This window comes from Notamacropus eugenii, chromosome 5 (genome assembly GCF_028372415.1).
Source record: "Notamacropus eugenii isolate mMacEug1 chromosome 5, mMacEug1.pri_v2, whole genome shotgun sequence".
In the NCBI taxonomy this organism is placed as follows: Eukaryota; Metazoa; Chordata; class Mammalia; order Diprotodontia; family Macropodidae; genus Notamacropus; species Notamacropus eugenii.
In genome coordinates this window covers 173,409,587-173,425,863 of record NC_092876.1, presented here as the reverse complement: position 1 = coordinate 173,425,863, position 16,277 = coordinate 173,409,587, and the positions used below count along the sequence as shown (strand labels likewise).

General features: G+C 34.8%; 1 protein-coding gene across 4 annotated transcripts in view; it reads left to right on the top strand.

Moving 5' to 3' along the window:
• The window catches only part of CDON (cell adhesion associated, oncogene regulated), a 118,968-nt gene that overhangs the window by 65,141 nt on the left and 37,550 nt on the right, over positions 1-16,277 (top strand). For all 4 annotated transcript variants that reach the window (XR_011967527.1, XM_072611512.1, XM_072611514.1 and 1 more), the window contains exons 7-14: positions 492-761; positions 2,749-3,102; positions 7,282-7,577; positions 9,453-9,627; positions 10,554-10,685; positions 12,573-12,776; positions 13,168-13,349; positions 13,844-13,949. Coding sequence is in view for 3 of the 4 variants with exons in the window: in XM_072611512.1 (XP_072467613.1) it covers positions 492-761; positions 2,749-3,102; positions 7,282-7,577; positions 9,453-9,627; positions 10,554-10,685; positions 12,573-12,776; positions 13,168-13,349; positions 13,844-13,949 (1,719 nt within the window). In the remaining variant the exon portion in view is untranslated. The remainder of the gene's footprint in view (positions 1-491; positions 762-2,748; positions 3,103-7,281; positions 7,578-9,452; positions 9,628-10,553; positions 10,686-12,572; positions 12,777-13,167; positions 13,350-13,843; positions 13,950-16,277) is intronic.

Genomic DNA, 16,277 nt, shown 5'->3' with positions numbered 1-16,277 from the left:
AGAACTCAAAATCTCATAAAAGTGAATGTTGAAAACTAAAAATAAATTTAATTTTAAAAAATCCAACTTTTTTTGAGCACATATATTTCTTTTGTTTCAGCCCTCGTTTAGTGTTAGATCCAGTAAAACTACCATTCTGGTGGGAGAATGACAGAGTGAGCCAACAGCCTGAAACATAAATGCTTACAGGAATACAGGGTTGGAAGCTATTTTTATGTTTTTTTTTGGTTTGGGAGATCTATTAAAAGAAGACTATAGCTTATTAGTAGCATATGACTTTGACCTCAACTTAATGAAGGGCTCCGTTAGAAACAAGTTATAATGCATTTAAAATTTTTTTGATGGCCACAGCAAATGAGAAAATGTGAATAAACAATACAACATAGTCTTAGCAAGTTAGTGGTATATAGAACATTTCATATGACTCACATGTGATAATTTAAAAAGTGCATTTTGAGGGCTGGTATCTAATTTGTGTATGTTATTTTCAGAACAAGCCTCAATTTCCAAAGGATTGAGGGATCAGACAGTCTCCTTGGGTGCCACAGTACATTTCACATGTACTGCTCATGGAAACCCAACTCCCAGTCTTACCTGGTTTCATAATGCAGAGCCTATACATTCTTCCTTGCGGCACTTGATAGTAGGAAACACATTGAGAATCAGTGGCGTTGCCATGGAAGACTCAGGGTTATACCAATGTGTGGTGGATAATGGCATTGGATTTATGCAGTCTACTGGGAAACTTGAAATTGCAACAGGTAGGTTCCTAAGTCCTGCCATGATGAAAACATTTTGCTTTGCAGATTCATTGTGTTGTGAGAAAAGCAACCTTGTCCAAGCAAACCTGATTTTTTATAGGTTGATTTACTATGCTAAACAGTGCAGATTGTTTTGGGGGAAAACTAGGCTACTATCGTGGTTTATGTGACCACAAACTTGAATGTCTTCTCTATACCTCAAATTATATGCCTTCATGTATTCGTGGTAGTATTCATGGTAGAGTCAGTCTCTGTAAATATATTACAGATTTTGCAGAACCAACTTAGCATTTAATTTAATGCTTTTCTTGGATTTTGTTAAAATTATCTCAGTTAAGTTTTTGATAACCTCTCTCCTTTCTTTGCAGAATTGGAAAAGGGAGGGAGGGTGTATGCATCTGGAACATTACATATCTTGTCAGACTGGGTTGTTTGGTTGCTTAAATTTGCTGAACTGCTCCCCCCCCTTTAAAATCTTTGTTATAAGAGATGGCTTGCTGGGTAATGTAGGGGAGAGGAATTTAGTTAGAAATGAAGGTAATATAGAAATAAATGGTATCAAAAAGTTTTAAAGGTTATTGATAATCAGGGTTATTACAATATACCTTTATCTAAAAATTAGATGAAAAATCTTTAATTTTTTTTTATTTTAAAGATATCCTATGTAGCAATGCTCCCTGTGCTTATACTGAGAACACTCAAATTCTGCTTGTTCATTAAATCTGACTTAATCTGTTTTTATCAGTTTATATTCCTTTTGTCCTTTCAATAGTAAGCCTATCTTTCTTAATGTATCAAAAAGTAAGTGTGAATACATTTCACTTCATCTCTGACCATTCACTTTTTAAAAATACTTTGGCTCTTATAAAATACCAGCCTTGTTTTGTGAGTAGAAGATTCTTTTTATGACTTGTAGAGAGAGCTTCTTGCTGAAGCTTGAAATATAGATTAAAGCAGTAATGATAAAATTTTAACAAGAAGATTTTTCCCTTCTAGCCACAAATGAGTGTCTTCTACATTCCTCAGATTATATTCTGCCATGTATTCATGGCGATATGCAATTAGATAGTCTCTATAAATATGTTACCCATTTGCAAAACCCAGTTTAGCTTTTAGCTTACTGCCTCAAAGAATTAGGGTTTTGATTACCTACCTCCCCTAATAAAGGTCCAAAATAGAGACGTCTGTTTAATAGGATAAACAAATGTAATAGGAAATTCCATTTAAAGATATAGAGATACTATTTTTTTGAGAGGAGAAGGAAAGGCAGTTGGGGTTAAGTGACTTGCCCAAGGTCACACAGTTTGTAAGTGTCAAGTGTCTGAGACTGAATTTGAAGTCAGGTCCTCCTAACTCCAGGGCAGGTACTCTATTCACCGTGCCACCTAGCTGCTTCAATATATAGATATTATTGTAAAACTTCTTTTCTGTCTCTCTTTTACTAAAAGAAGTTAATAAAATAACAGAAGAAGGTCTTTCCTTTTCTGCTTCTTCAGAGATAACTTTTGATCTAGCTTAAGAAAAGTGTCGCCTTGGAAAACCTATCAGAAACTGTCACTCTTAAAGAAGTTGTGATTTTTTTGTTTTATAATAAACTCTAGCTATTTCAAATGTGTGCATATTTCAAATACATTTTAATAGCTGAAATCACAGAGGACTTCATTGTGTAGATTATTGTGGGGAACTATAGAAAAAAAGAGGAAAGGCATAAGAACCACATAAAGCATTGAATTGACTACAGAGTTTAAACTTGAAAGGGACAAGGCACAAGGAGAAAGATATAGTGGGGGAAAGAACCTCAGAGCAAGAGAAATACCATAAAAGAATTTAGGAGGCAGAGTTGCTTTGGAATTAAGGTATAGAAGGTCAGAAAAAGGTGATCTTTAATTGACATTTTACTTGTGTTGGGGGATATAACTATTTGCATTACTTTTCTATGGGTTTTGATAATATTTTAAAATTCTGTATGTGGATTGCATTTTAATAGGCAGTGGATTCAAGCCAATTATAGTAACACCACCAGCAAGCACAAAGGTGATAGGCGGTGACTTTGTCACTTTATCCTGCAATGCCACTGGGCTTCCAGTTCCTGTTATTCGTTGGTATGACAGCCGTGGTTTAATAACCAGCCATCCATCCCAAGTACTTCGCTCTAAGTCACGAAAATCACACCTGGCAAAATCTGGAGATGTCACATTAGAGCCTGTTTACTTCGTCATGTCTCGAGCTGGATCAAGCTCCTTATATATTCAGGCTGTCACTCTGGCACATGCTGGGAAATATACCTGTGAAGCCACAAATGAACACGGCTCTACATTGTCAGAGGCATTCCTGACAGTTGGTGAGTCGGCATGACATTTGTTCTTTGTTTAATGCTTTTTTTTTTAAAGGAGGAGGATGTTATGAGATAATATACTTTAACTAGTCAAGCAATCTTTAAATAATGATATGTGTGCTTATGAACATTTTGTGACATCAGGATGCCAACTCTTCAGACAAAGGTGGTATCTAGATTGGGATTGCTTAGTTCTTGGGCCAATAAGAAATGGTTTGGCTTCATTCTCTATTTTTGACATTATCTTACAGAAACCTGATTCACATTGAGCCCAAGACTATGAAGAAATTGACTTCTTACTAAATTTAATGCTTTTGATTTTTTAGAAAGATTGGACAGGGAAACTTTTATGTATTTTTGTAATATATGCCATACAGCCTTTAGAACCTTTTTATATTAAAACAAAAAATGGTAAATAATGTATTTTATGAAGCTTGATGGACAGTTAAAATAGATGGAAGGGTATATAAATTAATCTTAGGAATGTACTTCTCATCAGTCAGTTCTTCTTAAAGTCTAGAGGATTAGCAGGTTATTTCCCATCAGGACCATCAAGCTGAGATCTAATCAGACAATACCTATGTAGGTGTTCTTCTACTTGGCCTGGCACAAAGGAGGGCTTACTAAATACTTGTTAATATTGTTGATTATACAAAATTATTACATCAAGGGTTTATTGTCCCTCTTTTCTTCATCAGTTTTTGGTGTGTTACTTCGGAACCTTCTGTTATCATTAAAGTATTGAGAAAAACAGATAAATAGAAAACTAAAGGACTTAATTCAAAGTTATTCAGTTGGGATTCTGAACACTGGTGTCTAATAGCCAAATCTCATCACCATATTTGTCAGATTGCATGGAGGTTACACAGTTTGGCACAAGAGAGATGGTAAAATTATTGAGATACCTGGCACTCTAAGCAAAAATTTCAGTAGAAACTCATTTAATTCTAGATTGCAGAATAGTAGATTGTTCAGAAGGTTTATCTTAAATGTTTATAGTACGTATAGTGTTCCTCCCTGTAAGAGGAATCTCTGGTACACATAGAAGAAGCAACAATATGATAAAAATAAATCACTTGATATACCAACTACACTCTGGTATATGCCTAGAAACAGCATGCCTGGAAAGATATCCCTTCTCCACTCCAACTATTGACTTCCGTGGCTACCTTTAAATCCTAACTAAAATGTCACCTTCCCTAGCCCCTCTTAATTCTAGAAACTTTCCTCTTTATGTAGCTTGTTTTTGTGTATGTTCATTTGCATGTTATCTCCCCCTTAGACTTATCCTCGAGGGCAGGGCTTGGTTTTTGCTCTTTTTGTATCCCAGCACTTAACACAATGAATAAATATTGATTGGTTGATACATAAGACTTGTTGTTCTCCAACTCCCTTCCTTTAATTCTTCTGCTAATAACTAGTAGCAGGTAGTGTAATCTCAGTTGTTAGGATCAAGAGTAGGTGAAACTTTAGTGACAACTGATAACTAAAACTGCAAATTCTGCCAAGGATAGTCAGGAGACTTTCAAGGGGAAGTGCTGTTTGGGATATTACAGACATGTAACATAACATATGAACATTTTGTGACATCAGGATGCCAACTCTTCAGACAAAGGTGGTATCTAGATTGGGATTGCTTAGTTCTTGGGCCAATAAGAAATGGTTTGGCTTCATTCTCTATTTTTGACATTATCTTACAGAAACCTGATTCACATTGAGCCCAAGACTATGAAGAAATTGACTTCTTACTAAATTTAATGCTTTTGATTTTTTAGAAAGATTGGACAGGGAAACTTTTATGTATTTTTGTAGTATATGCCATACAGAGAACATTTGTAAAGAGAACATTTAGCTACAAAGAAAGGAAGTGAAGTTACTAGAACTGACAGTCACAATGTAAGAAATAATTTAATAATTAATCTCAGGCAAATTATTCTCAAAGTCTGGTCAAAGTGCTGTCACACCAGTATCTGACTGGTAAACCCAAAGGTATGAACACAAGACCATTAGCAGTTCTTGATAGCTTTGTTAAAGTATGCAGGGAGGTGAAAAGTAGATGACAGTCCAAAGAGAAGGTTAGTGTTGATGGCTCCTTATTGGAACTGATTTTCGAAAAGCTTACAAAAGAAATGCTTCAGTATGGTAAAATTTGACCAGGGACGGCACAGGTGCTTGAAATTCCTTGGAAATTATGTCAGATGCCAACAACAGAGCAGCTTCTGTCTAGGGCTACATTTTAGGAGGAAGGAACAAAAGGAACAGCATGGTTTCTTTTCTAAATTGAAATCAAGTTTGTGGTTAGACTACAAGATTTTAGTAGGTAATCTGGAAAGAAAAGAATTGATAGCATAAAGTGAACTCTGTTTGAGATAGAAATATCCCTTAAGATTTCTCCGCCAAAGAAGATGAGATATTAATTTTTAAAATGAGTTAGGAAGCAGCCTAAGTTCATGGACATAAGTTAGGGATATTGTTTTTGGAACAACTATGTTTATGTAGTGAGTCAGAAGGTAGACTAGTGGTTATGAGTGTGAGTTAGTGTAGGAAACTAGACTTTAGCCAGTGGAGATAATTAGCTGTGGCTTAGGGTGGTGAGGAAGGAGAGAACCTTTTACCGTTACTATTTTCAGTGATGCTTGGGGTAGTCCGCCACTAGGAAGTGGTTTTTGGTGTCAGGGTGAAACACCACATCTCAGTGGCATGGGAAAATTTTGAATGCTACAGTGCCCAGCTTCATGAGTGTTAAATTTCAGCTCCTCTTTGCAATAAATTAGTCTTTGTTATTCAAGACTTAATAAGATTTTCTTTAAACCTTATTAGAAGATAATTCAATTTAGCTTTTCATCTTTTAATATAAACTTGAGTACTCATAATATAATTGGTGTTATATATACCATCACCTTGCATCCAAATCTTTTATGGTACTTTTTCAAGTGTTTGCACACATGTTCTCATTTTGTCTTAAAAACAATTCTCAGCTGGGTGGGGCAGGCATTCACCTTTTACAGAGGTGGAAAATATGGCCAAGTGATTATAGCATGAATATTAAACTATTTAGGGAAGTGTCAACATGGAGTAGTAATAGTTGGAGAACTAAGTAAAATTTGATATGTCACATGATAATGGCCCAGGTTACATATTTGCCCTATATAGTGCTATTACCCTTTATCTTCCTCATGAAGGAATCAGGAAGATAAACAATTCTGTAAAGAACTGGAATGTCTCAGAAGGAAAATATTTAAGTTTTACTGTTAACTGGCTTGAAATACAAATACTGTTGTTTTTCTTGAATTTCTAGCTTTCTTTCTAAATGTTAATAATTTGCTATGTTTGAGAGAAGTAAATAGAAGTTTAAAACTAAAAGGCTATCTTAGTAGAAAAGAAGCAGAAGGACTTTGGGATCCACTACTTGAAAGCGATTGTTTTTTAAGAAGGGAAGAATCAAGAAAACATGAGAGATGATTGACACTAACAAGGCTATTTTTAAAAACAAAGGATTTTTAGAAGGTTCTTTGAGAAAACATTCCTTGAAGTTATGATTTATTTCAGATTTGAAACTTAAGTATAATTTGAGCAGGCTAATCATGTATAGCTTATTCTGCTTATGTAGACATGTAAATTCAGGAAAGTTCATTTTATATATTTCTGTTGCTGTTTCAGTTTTTTAGGAGCTTTCTTTCCAGATTCCTCCCTAGGGAAGAAAGAACAAAAATATCTTAACTTTAAACTACAGAAATGCTCATTCTTAATTCTTTAGAAAGAACAGATTTAGGGTATTTTTCTCATGTGTTTGCTTGTTTTAATCAATACAAAGAGAAACTCTAAACTGATGTCATCAAATATACTTTATCCATGTTAATCAGAGACCTGTGGCCAGGGGAAAGTCTACAGAAAAACATTGGTCTCATCTCCTTCTCTATCTGTATATTCTTCTGTTCTTCCCAGGCATTCCTTCCTCTCAGAAGAAACTCAGAAACCAGATAAACAAATTCCAAAATTTTGGAAGATTAGTTAGTATATAGATGTTGCCTGTCTTAATACTTTCTTCTCAGATTGCAGTAATATTTGCCGATTAGTGAATAGAAATGCATTTCTGATTGGGTAGCACACATTGAAGTTATGAATTTTGATTAAAATCTCTCTTACCAGAACTTCCTTTCTTGCTTTGTATAATATTTTTTGCAGTACCTTTTGAAACGAGCACCAAAGCTGAAACAGTTACACCTATTGATGTCACACAGAGAGATGGACATAAAAAGGATGATTCTGCAACAGGGTCTTTGAGCATTTTCCCAATGAAATTACATTCTAATGCAACAGAGGCATCAATAGAAAGAAATAACAGTAGTTTCTCTGCTCCTGATGCCCCTATCATACTGAGCCCCCCACAGACCCACAAACCAGATGCTTATAACCTGATCTGGAGATCAGGGAAAGATGGTGGACTACCCATCAATGCCTACTTTGTGAAATATCGAAAGGTAATGGTTTGCTTTATCATTTCTCAAATGTTTTTTTCTTTATCTTGCCACCTTTCAGAATAATTTATAGAACACAGATATGTTCTCCTTGACCTAAGAAAAAGAAGCAAGAGCTAGGTGAGGAACATCCTTAAGTGATGAAATGGTAGGAAAATTGAAGACAAGGGAGTGCCAATTAATATTAGAACTGAAAGCTACTAAATAGGAGTCATCAGTCAACAAGTATTCATTAAGTGTCTGCTGTGTACTAGGTGCAGTGCTAAGCACTTGGGATGAACTGTGTCCCAAAGAACTTACTTGATAAATATAGCCTGGACATAAATTCAGTGCATATGAAATGTGTATAAAGGAAATACAAGATCATTTTGGGAGAAAGGCACGAGCACCTGGAAGGATCAGTGGAGTGTAGTACGTGAGCCTTGAAGTCTTGAAGGAAGCCAGGGATTCCAAGAGGTAGAGTTGAGGAAAGAAAATGTTCCAGTAATGGGGAGCAAAGACATGGAGACAGGACAACAGTGATGTGTAAAGAATTACAGGAAAGTCAATATGGCTGGACCATGTGTTGTTTGGAAGGGAGAGTAATGTACAAGATGTACATTAAGAATGGAAAGGTAAGAAAGGACTGGCCAGTTTCTGAAGAGCTTTTAAATTCCAAATAGAGGTGTTTGTATTTGGTCCTGGAGGTAATAGAAAGCCTTACTTGGAGTTTACTGAGTAGGCATGTGAAATGGTTAGATCTGTCCTTTAGAAAAATCCCTTTGTGAGTTGAGTGAAGCATGGATTGGAGTAGAGATAAACTTAAGGGAGATTGTGAGCCTGGGAGGTAATAGAGAAGTTTGGAAGAAGGGTGAATTGGAGAAGGGGAAAGAAGATAAGAGTTCTGCTTTGGACAGAATGAGTTTGAGGTACTTGCAAAAGATTCAATTCAAAATTCCCAATACGTCATTGGGAACTAGAGCTTAGGGGAAATAGTAAGGTTGGATCTATAAATCTGGAAGTCATCTGCTAATGATGGATGATAATTGAATCCCTGGGAACTGATGGAGTTACCAAGTGAGAGATTGTAGAAAGGAAAGCAGGAACCTAGAGTCTTGAAGAGCACTCAGTGGGTGTGATATGGATGATGATCTGGCAAAGGAGACTGGAGAATTTGATGGACTCTGGGCCCTTTTCAATTGGATTTTGGTAGTGTTTTCATCTTAAGGTCATGCATTAGAATGAAATGAAATTTTTTCTTTTTTTTGAGGGACAGGCAAGTTCCCTGACAAGTGATAATTGGAGGAAAAAAAAAATCCATTTTTTTTTTTTTTAGTTAAATGTTTGAGTTATATCTCCTGATTAGTCACTGGAATAATCTATAGTTAACTAGTACTTTTTGAAGCATTTTGTAAATTTTAAAGTGCTATAGAAGATGAGGTATTGTTATTCATAGTACTGCTAATAAAAATAATAGTAATAATAATAATACCATGCTTAACTGGTTTTGCTCATATCTGAAAGCCTTGATCTCTGTTTCTAATTTGAGTAAGTGTAATAATTACGGAAAAAATAGTTAATTCAATTGGTAGAAACTTTCATCACACTGTGGTAATTATAATTCAATAGAGGATTAAACTTACTGCATCTCCTTTTTCACTTATCCTTTCTATATAGTATGAAGTAGAGTTTTGTCTCCCTTTCTGCAGATGCTTTACCAAATGCCACATCCCTTCTGGAACTGGTTGAGGTCCAGTTCTGATCTCACATGCTTAGTACTGACTGAAATGAGAAGGAAGATGATGATCCTTCTGTTCTGAACTCCACTTTCCTTCTCTCCACCATCTTCACTCCTCTTACTTGTATACTGTTTTCACTTTTGATTTTCCTCTTGTACAGCTCGATGATGGAGTTGGCTTAGTAGGAAACTGGCACACAGTTAGAGTTCCTGGAAGTGAGAATGAGCTCCATCTAACAGAACTGGAACCATCCAGTCTTTATGAAGTCTTGATGGTAGCAAGAAGTGCAGCAGGTGAAGGACAGCCTGCCATGCTTACCTTCCGAACTAGCAAAGGTAATAGGGCTGCTCTTTGCTATTAGAAGAATGGAATAACTGGATGTTATTTTATTAACAATTAGCTAAAACTATGTAGCATGATACTTATATGGGAGGACCCTATCATGGGATAGTTTTCCCTCCCATATGAAAATTTTAAATTGTTCTAGTATAGCAGTGTGATAGGGAAGTGGCTTTTGAGGAAAGATAGTTGTTAGTGTGTGTGTACATATATGTATATCAGAACATATCAGAACTTTGTAATGAATTTCAGCAAGTAATCCCTAGTAATTAATTTTGGATTTTGACCTACATACTATTTAGTACCAATAAACTTTTCAGTTGTTAAAATAACCAGTTGCATTTTTTCTGATTTTGAAATTTTGGCATTTTCTTCAGGAGGCTGTATCAGAGGCTGTTTGATAACAAATTTTGATTTCTAGAGTTAAAAGGCTTATTCTATGAAAACAAAACTGAATTAATATTGAGACTTAATTAGTCACGAGCTTTCATTGGAATGCATCACTGTGTGACTTTGTCGTTGCATGTTATTTCTTTCCAACTATAAAATAAGGTTATTTTGTAGATTAATGATCATAAAATCAGAGATTGAGAATTGAAAGGAATCTTAGAGTCCATCTAATTCAACTTCTCATTTTGCAGGTAAGGAAACTAAGTTCCAGAGGAGTTAAATAAATTGCCCAAGATGACATAAGTAATAGGTGGTAGAAAGCATGTTAACTTTCTTTTGTTATTACTAAAAAAGAACTTGAAAAACAAATACATATACTGTGTATGTCAAAATCAAATTCCATGAGTTAAAAATTAAAATTGGTTAAAACTATACATTTAGTAAAAGACAAAATTTTGTATACACATAATTCAATTGGAATTTTCTGTAATTTTTTTCTTTGAGCTAATTATATTTTTCATAAACTTAATAGAGAGAACATCTTCATCAAAAAATACACAGGCCTCCTCTCCACCAGTGGGCATTCCTAAGCATCCTGTTGTTTCAGAGGGGACCAGCAACAACTTTGGAGTGGTGCTTACAGATCCCTCCAGACATAGTGGAGGTAAAAATTAGTTTTTTAAAATATTTCTCTTCACTTTATATCATCAGATAAAGTGAGTTATCTTATTAACTGATTTCTTTCAACATAATCTTTTGTTTGTTTTATAATGTTTAAGTTGTACTATATTATCACTTTCTATCTTCCAAGTCCTGTTTTTTCCTTTGGGTTATTACATTGTTGTACACAATTGTTAGTAACCGTTTGTCTTATGTAGTGTTCAAATGAATTCATATAAAAATCTCAAAAATTATCCAATTTTCAAAGCTCATAGAAACAGATTTTATGGCTGTTATTTGGAGAAGAGAAAAAAATTTGGAAATTGGTAATTTGCATCCAGTTCATACAGTAAACAGTTGTCTTAATACATCTATTCTTTTCTTTTCAGAGATGTGTTCTTAATTGTTGTCTTTGGAATATTTTCACTGTTATGATAGAATTTAGCATTTGCCCTCAAGACATCCCATGTTTGAGACTATTCTTGTTGAAAAATTAAGTGAATGCCCTATCTAGTCTTGTGGTTTTTAGCAATCTTTGACACCAAGATTTGGTCAGATTACTTCTTGCAATTTAATTTTGATGTTCTCTGGCCCCACAGTTGGAATGTAATTTGTGTTTGTTGTGTTGCCTCTTATGTCATGATTCCTGTGAGAGGTACTTACCTATGCAAGTTTGCAAATCTTTCATCTTTATTCTTTCTGATGTTCTGTGAACTGATTGTACAATGTGTAAACCTTTAGAATTTTGAAACTGCCCTCTAAAATTTAACTGCTTCTCTAATAACAAATTTCTCTTTGTTAATTTGCTGTTACTTTTGGCACAATAACCTTCTGAAAGGCTCAACTGTCTGAAAAGCTTTACTATATCTCTATACCTTAGAAGAATTCCCTGTATTCAAAGCTATCATCTGATTATTCCCTATCTTATTTTTTCAAATGTCTTTAGGCCTCTTTGGGCATGGTATTGTTAGAATGTATTTTTGCTTTGTGTTTTCTTTAATAGTTGGCTTATCTGTTTAGTGGTTGTTCCTAGATAGGCTTTAGTCATATATGTGTTAATATAATGAAGGTCAGATGTTTACTATAAAATATCAGATTTACTAACAGAATTTTTTTTATTCATTTTCTGTTCCCATTGCTTTCTTATTTGAAGTGAGTCCAGTAAGTATTGATGAAATTTGTCTGCGTGCTTTTGTTCTTTTTTCATACTTTAAGCAATTTATGTAGTAAGTAGTACTCTACAAGTATCTATATGTTCAGGTGGAATAACTCTGAAGAAAATGTTAACATATATCATTTTGTGGTTTTTACCAATCCATGTGTTTTCTTAGAATATTATCTCTGTATATTTGTAGGATGCTCTGTTAAGTCAGCAAATTTGTCTTCATAGCACTATGGTTGTAGGTGCTCTAACAGAATGCATTCACTGTATATGTTTTTCAGAAAAGGGAAATAATATATTTAACAACTTAGATTCTAACTTAGCAACCATTTGACATTAGGAAATAGGTAGAAATAGCTGAATTTTAGTAATTTTAGTCCATAAACCCAAAATAACATGGTCATAATGATTATACCCTATCAATTTTCCATTTATCAGAGATTACTTAATCTAGTTTATAAACAATTCGTGACCTCTAGTTCTTCTATTGTTTCTTGCCTTTTAAGTATCTAATTTCTTATTAGTAGCTTAAGAAGAGGTCAGGAAAACAAGGTGAAACTTGTCAATTTTACCATTGAATGACAAACTGTGATAAAAGATTTGATGAGATTAGAGGTTCAAATTATTGAATAAAATGAGGTTTCTGATTCATTTACACTATATAGACCACCTTGGTTCCTATTACTGTGATTGTTCAAAAGTTGTTTGTCAGTGTATTTTCTTTTCTAGTTCCAGAAGCACCAGATCGACCTACTATCTCTACTGCCTCAGAGACATCTGTGTATGTCACTTGGATTCCTCGGGCAAATGGAGGTTCTCCCATCACTGCCTTCAAGGTTGAGTATAAAAGGATGAAGAACAGTGATTGGCTAGTGGCAGCTGAAGATATCCCTCCTTCCAAACTTTCTGTGGAAGTGCGTAGCTTAGAACCAGGTATTTTTACCCAGATATCTCTGTTTCACATCAGTCTTTTACATCATTTTGGATTTGGAATGTATAGTTTTAACAGAAAAAAAAAAAGAATTTTCTTAAGACTAAAATTAAAATTGCGTGGTCCTGGTGATGGCACACACTCTGTTAATTCCAGTTAATGTTTGGTCCCATGGAAACGTATAAGGTTTTTTTTAAGCACATTTGTCCTTTTTTTAAGGCTCACTTTAGAGTGTTACCTATATGTCCTGAGGCTGTCTAAAAGAAATCAGGCAAACCTAGAGTAAAGAAGACAATAGCCTAGGGAAACTTTTTTTTTAATGTTTAATGATAAATTATACTTTGCCTTCTGTTATCTGCTCATGACTTTCTAAGTTATGTGTTCTTCCAAAAGGCTCCACATACAAATTTAGAGTAATTGCTATCAACCATTATGGTGAGAGTTTTCGGAGCTCTGCATCTCGCCCTTATCAAGTAGCTGGATTTCCCAACCGCTTTTCCAACCGTCCAGTTGCTGGACCTCACATCACATATACAGAAGCTGTCAGTGATACTCAGATTATGTTGAAATGGACGGTGAGTAGCAGCATCTTCTCTTTAGCAAATTTTCCATTCTGGTTGTAGTTCTAGTCAGATAGCCTTGTGATAACTTTATTGTGGATAATGAGGCCTTTGAATTTTTCACTGAGGGAAAACTGAGACACAGCACTTTTAAGCAGCTTTTAAAAATCACATAGTACAACTATAGCAGTGCTAAAAATGAAATGACTCTCTCTTTGGCTCTCTTCCAAGTGCTCTGTTCCTTACCATTTCATGGTTTAATAATTTGGAAGCAGATGTAGTTTAATGCTGTTGAACTTAGCAGAGTGAATTGTTTTATTTTGCTTGTTATTTCAACCCTGTAGTAGGCTCTGCATTCTAAACAGACTTTTCCCCCCCATTTTAATCTAAAGTACAAGCTTGATGATAGGAAGATAAAGCCAGAAAGACATCACAATGAGTGAAAATGAAATTCCATGAGTATGAAACTTTTATTTCATCTGTGATGAGTGTTTCCTTCTGTTTTTCAGTACATTCCTTCAAGCAACAATAACACACCTATCCAAGGATTCTATATCTATTACCGACCAACAGATAGTGATAATGACAGTGATTACAAGAGGGATGTTGTAGAAGGTAAGTCCTTTTAAGTCAGTGTTCTTTAGGCTAGAGGATCAAGAAGGAATTCTCAGGGGATTATGGAGATGGGAGATGTAGAACTGAGAAATATGAAAGCAGTTTTTTCCCCTGTGACTAAATTAAACTCAGTCTGTTAAAATGTTCCTAAGAGAGAAAGAAGTACAGATGATTGACTGACATCTAAGGGTGCTCTATCCTGGCTTTGAAGTGGATTAACTTTCTGTTCACAATTTAGTAGTTTATTTTTGAATATTAGAGGTTATTATTTCTCATTAAGATATGTTGGCACTTTAAAAGTAGAATTTAAATCCTACTAATGAAACAGGTGCAAAAGCATAAATTTGTTACTGTTAAATCCCTAATGGTCTTCTATTAACCCATGATACTTAGTGGTACATAGGAGGTCAACGGAGGAGTGTTGCTTTACATAAGACAGCAAGCAACACATCGGACATTAGCTGGCATCTCTTTCTAGACACTATCTTTCCATTGTACCCCATCAAAAACCTACCTGTTGTATGTTGTTGATCCTTTATTTTTCTGTCCCTGCTCTCTACTTAGAATTGACCTGAGATCAATGAGAAATATTTCTTAAATGAACAAAAATAAGTGTTTTGATCTTTTTTTCAACAGTGTGAAATCTAGCCATCTCTAATGAGATGGTGACTGAGTGATTGACATGTAATTTATTGCAGAGAACTGAAACCTTCAAATTTAACTGGGATAAATATTAATTAAGTCGTTACATTTAGACTTGAAAAAAGAATAGAGGAGACACATTGATAAATTCATATTAAAAAGTCCTGGCATGAGTGGTCTTGGTTAATCCTAAATTCAGTTTAAGCTGAGAGTATGATGCATCTGCTCAAAACAGCAAAACACTGATACTATCTTAGGCTGCATTAATAGCTATAGAGTTTCCATATTGAGAGAGGTGTGATAGCCCTTTCTTCACTGGTCTTATTATATCTGGAGAGTGCATTCGGTCCTAGGTGCCAGATTTATGAGAGCTATTAAAAAAAATGACAGTATTAGAATGTTAGAAATGAACTAGACCTCAGCGACCATATGGGTGCTCGATGACTTGCCCAAAGTTATATACATCACTGATAAGTGCCAGGGCACTCAGAGAGGGGCCTTGATGGCACAGATTGTGGATGTCATATGAGGAAGAGGTCAAGAAACTAGGAGAGCAGCCTGGAAAAGATTGACTAGAAAATGTAATAGTTGTCTTTGGATATTTGAAGGCTCTTGCAGAAAAACAAGTATATGTTTCAGAAGACAGGACAAGTAATTTAGAAAGAGAGAGTTTTCAGCTGAAAATAAAGAACTTTGTAACATTTAGAAATGATTAGCAATGGGCAATGAATTATCTTTTTGTCCCCCCAATTACATATTAAAAGAATGTTTTAACATTCATTTTTCAGAATTTTGAGTTCCAAATTCTTTCTTTTCCTCCCCCCTCATTGAGAAGGCAAGCAGTTTTATATATGTTATATATGTGCAGTCATGCAAAACATATTTCCATCATAATCATGTTGTGAAAGTACAAACAAAAAAAAACCATAGAAAAATAAAGTAAAATGTTATGCTTTGATCTACATTGAGACTCCATCTTTCTCTGGAGATGGATAGCATATTTCATCATAAGTCCTTTGGAATTGTCTTGAATCTTTGTATTGCTGAGAATAGTTAAGTTATTCACAGTTGATCATTGTATAATATTGCTGTTACTGTGTACAATGATCTTCTGGTTCTGCTCACTTCACTTTGCATCAGTTCATATAAGTTTTTCCAAGTTTTTCCTGAAAATATCCTGCTCATTTTTTCTTATATCACAATTTGTTCAGCCAGGGAATTGATTGTCTTGCAGAGGAGTAAGCTTTCTGTGACTGGCAGTGTTCTTTTTATGGATGTACATCTGTCAGGGAAATTTTAGAAGATATTCTAGCATTGGGAAGATGGGTTAGTCTGACGTCTGAACTTCCTCCTGATGCCTTCTCTGGCATGTTAACTGTTCCAACAGATGGATTGTATCAGAAGATTTTCCTGAAGAATGATTTCTTGATATCAAACCACTCCACTTTTGCTTACCAAAACAAAACAAAAGAAACCCTACTCCCCCACGTATCTAGTTCTCAAGAGCTGTCAGCTACTTACTTTTCTCCATTTAAGTGGGATGTGTCAACTCTCTGGATATTTTAACAGTCATTTCAATTTTTATCAGGCAGATTAATTCTCTTTCATTCAAATAAACTAGTAAATCCTTTTTTTCTGAGCTCTGAATATACTGAATTAGTTCACCCTCTTGAATCTGAAATACCA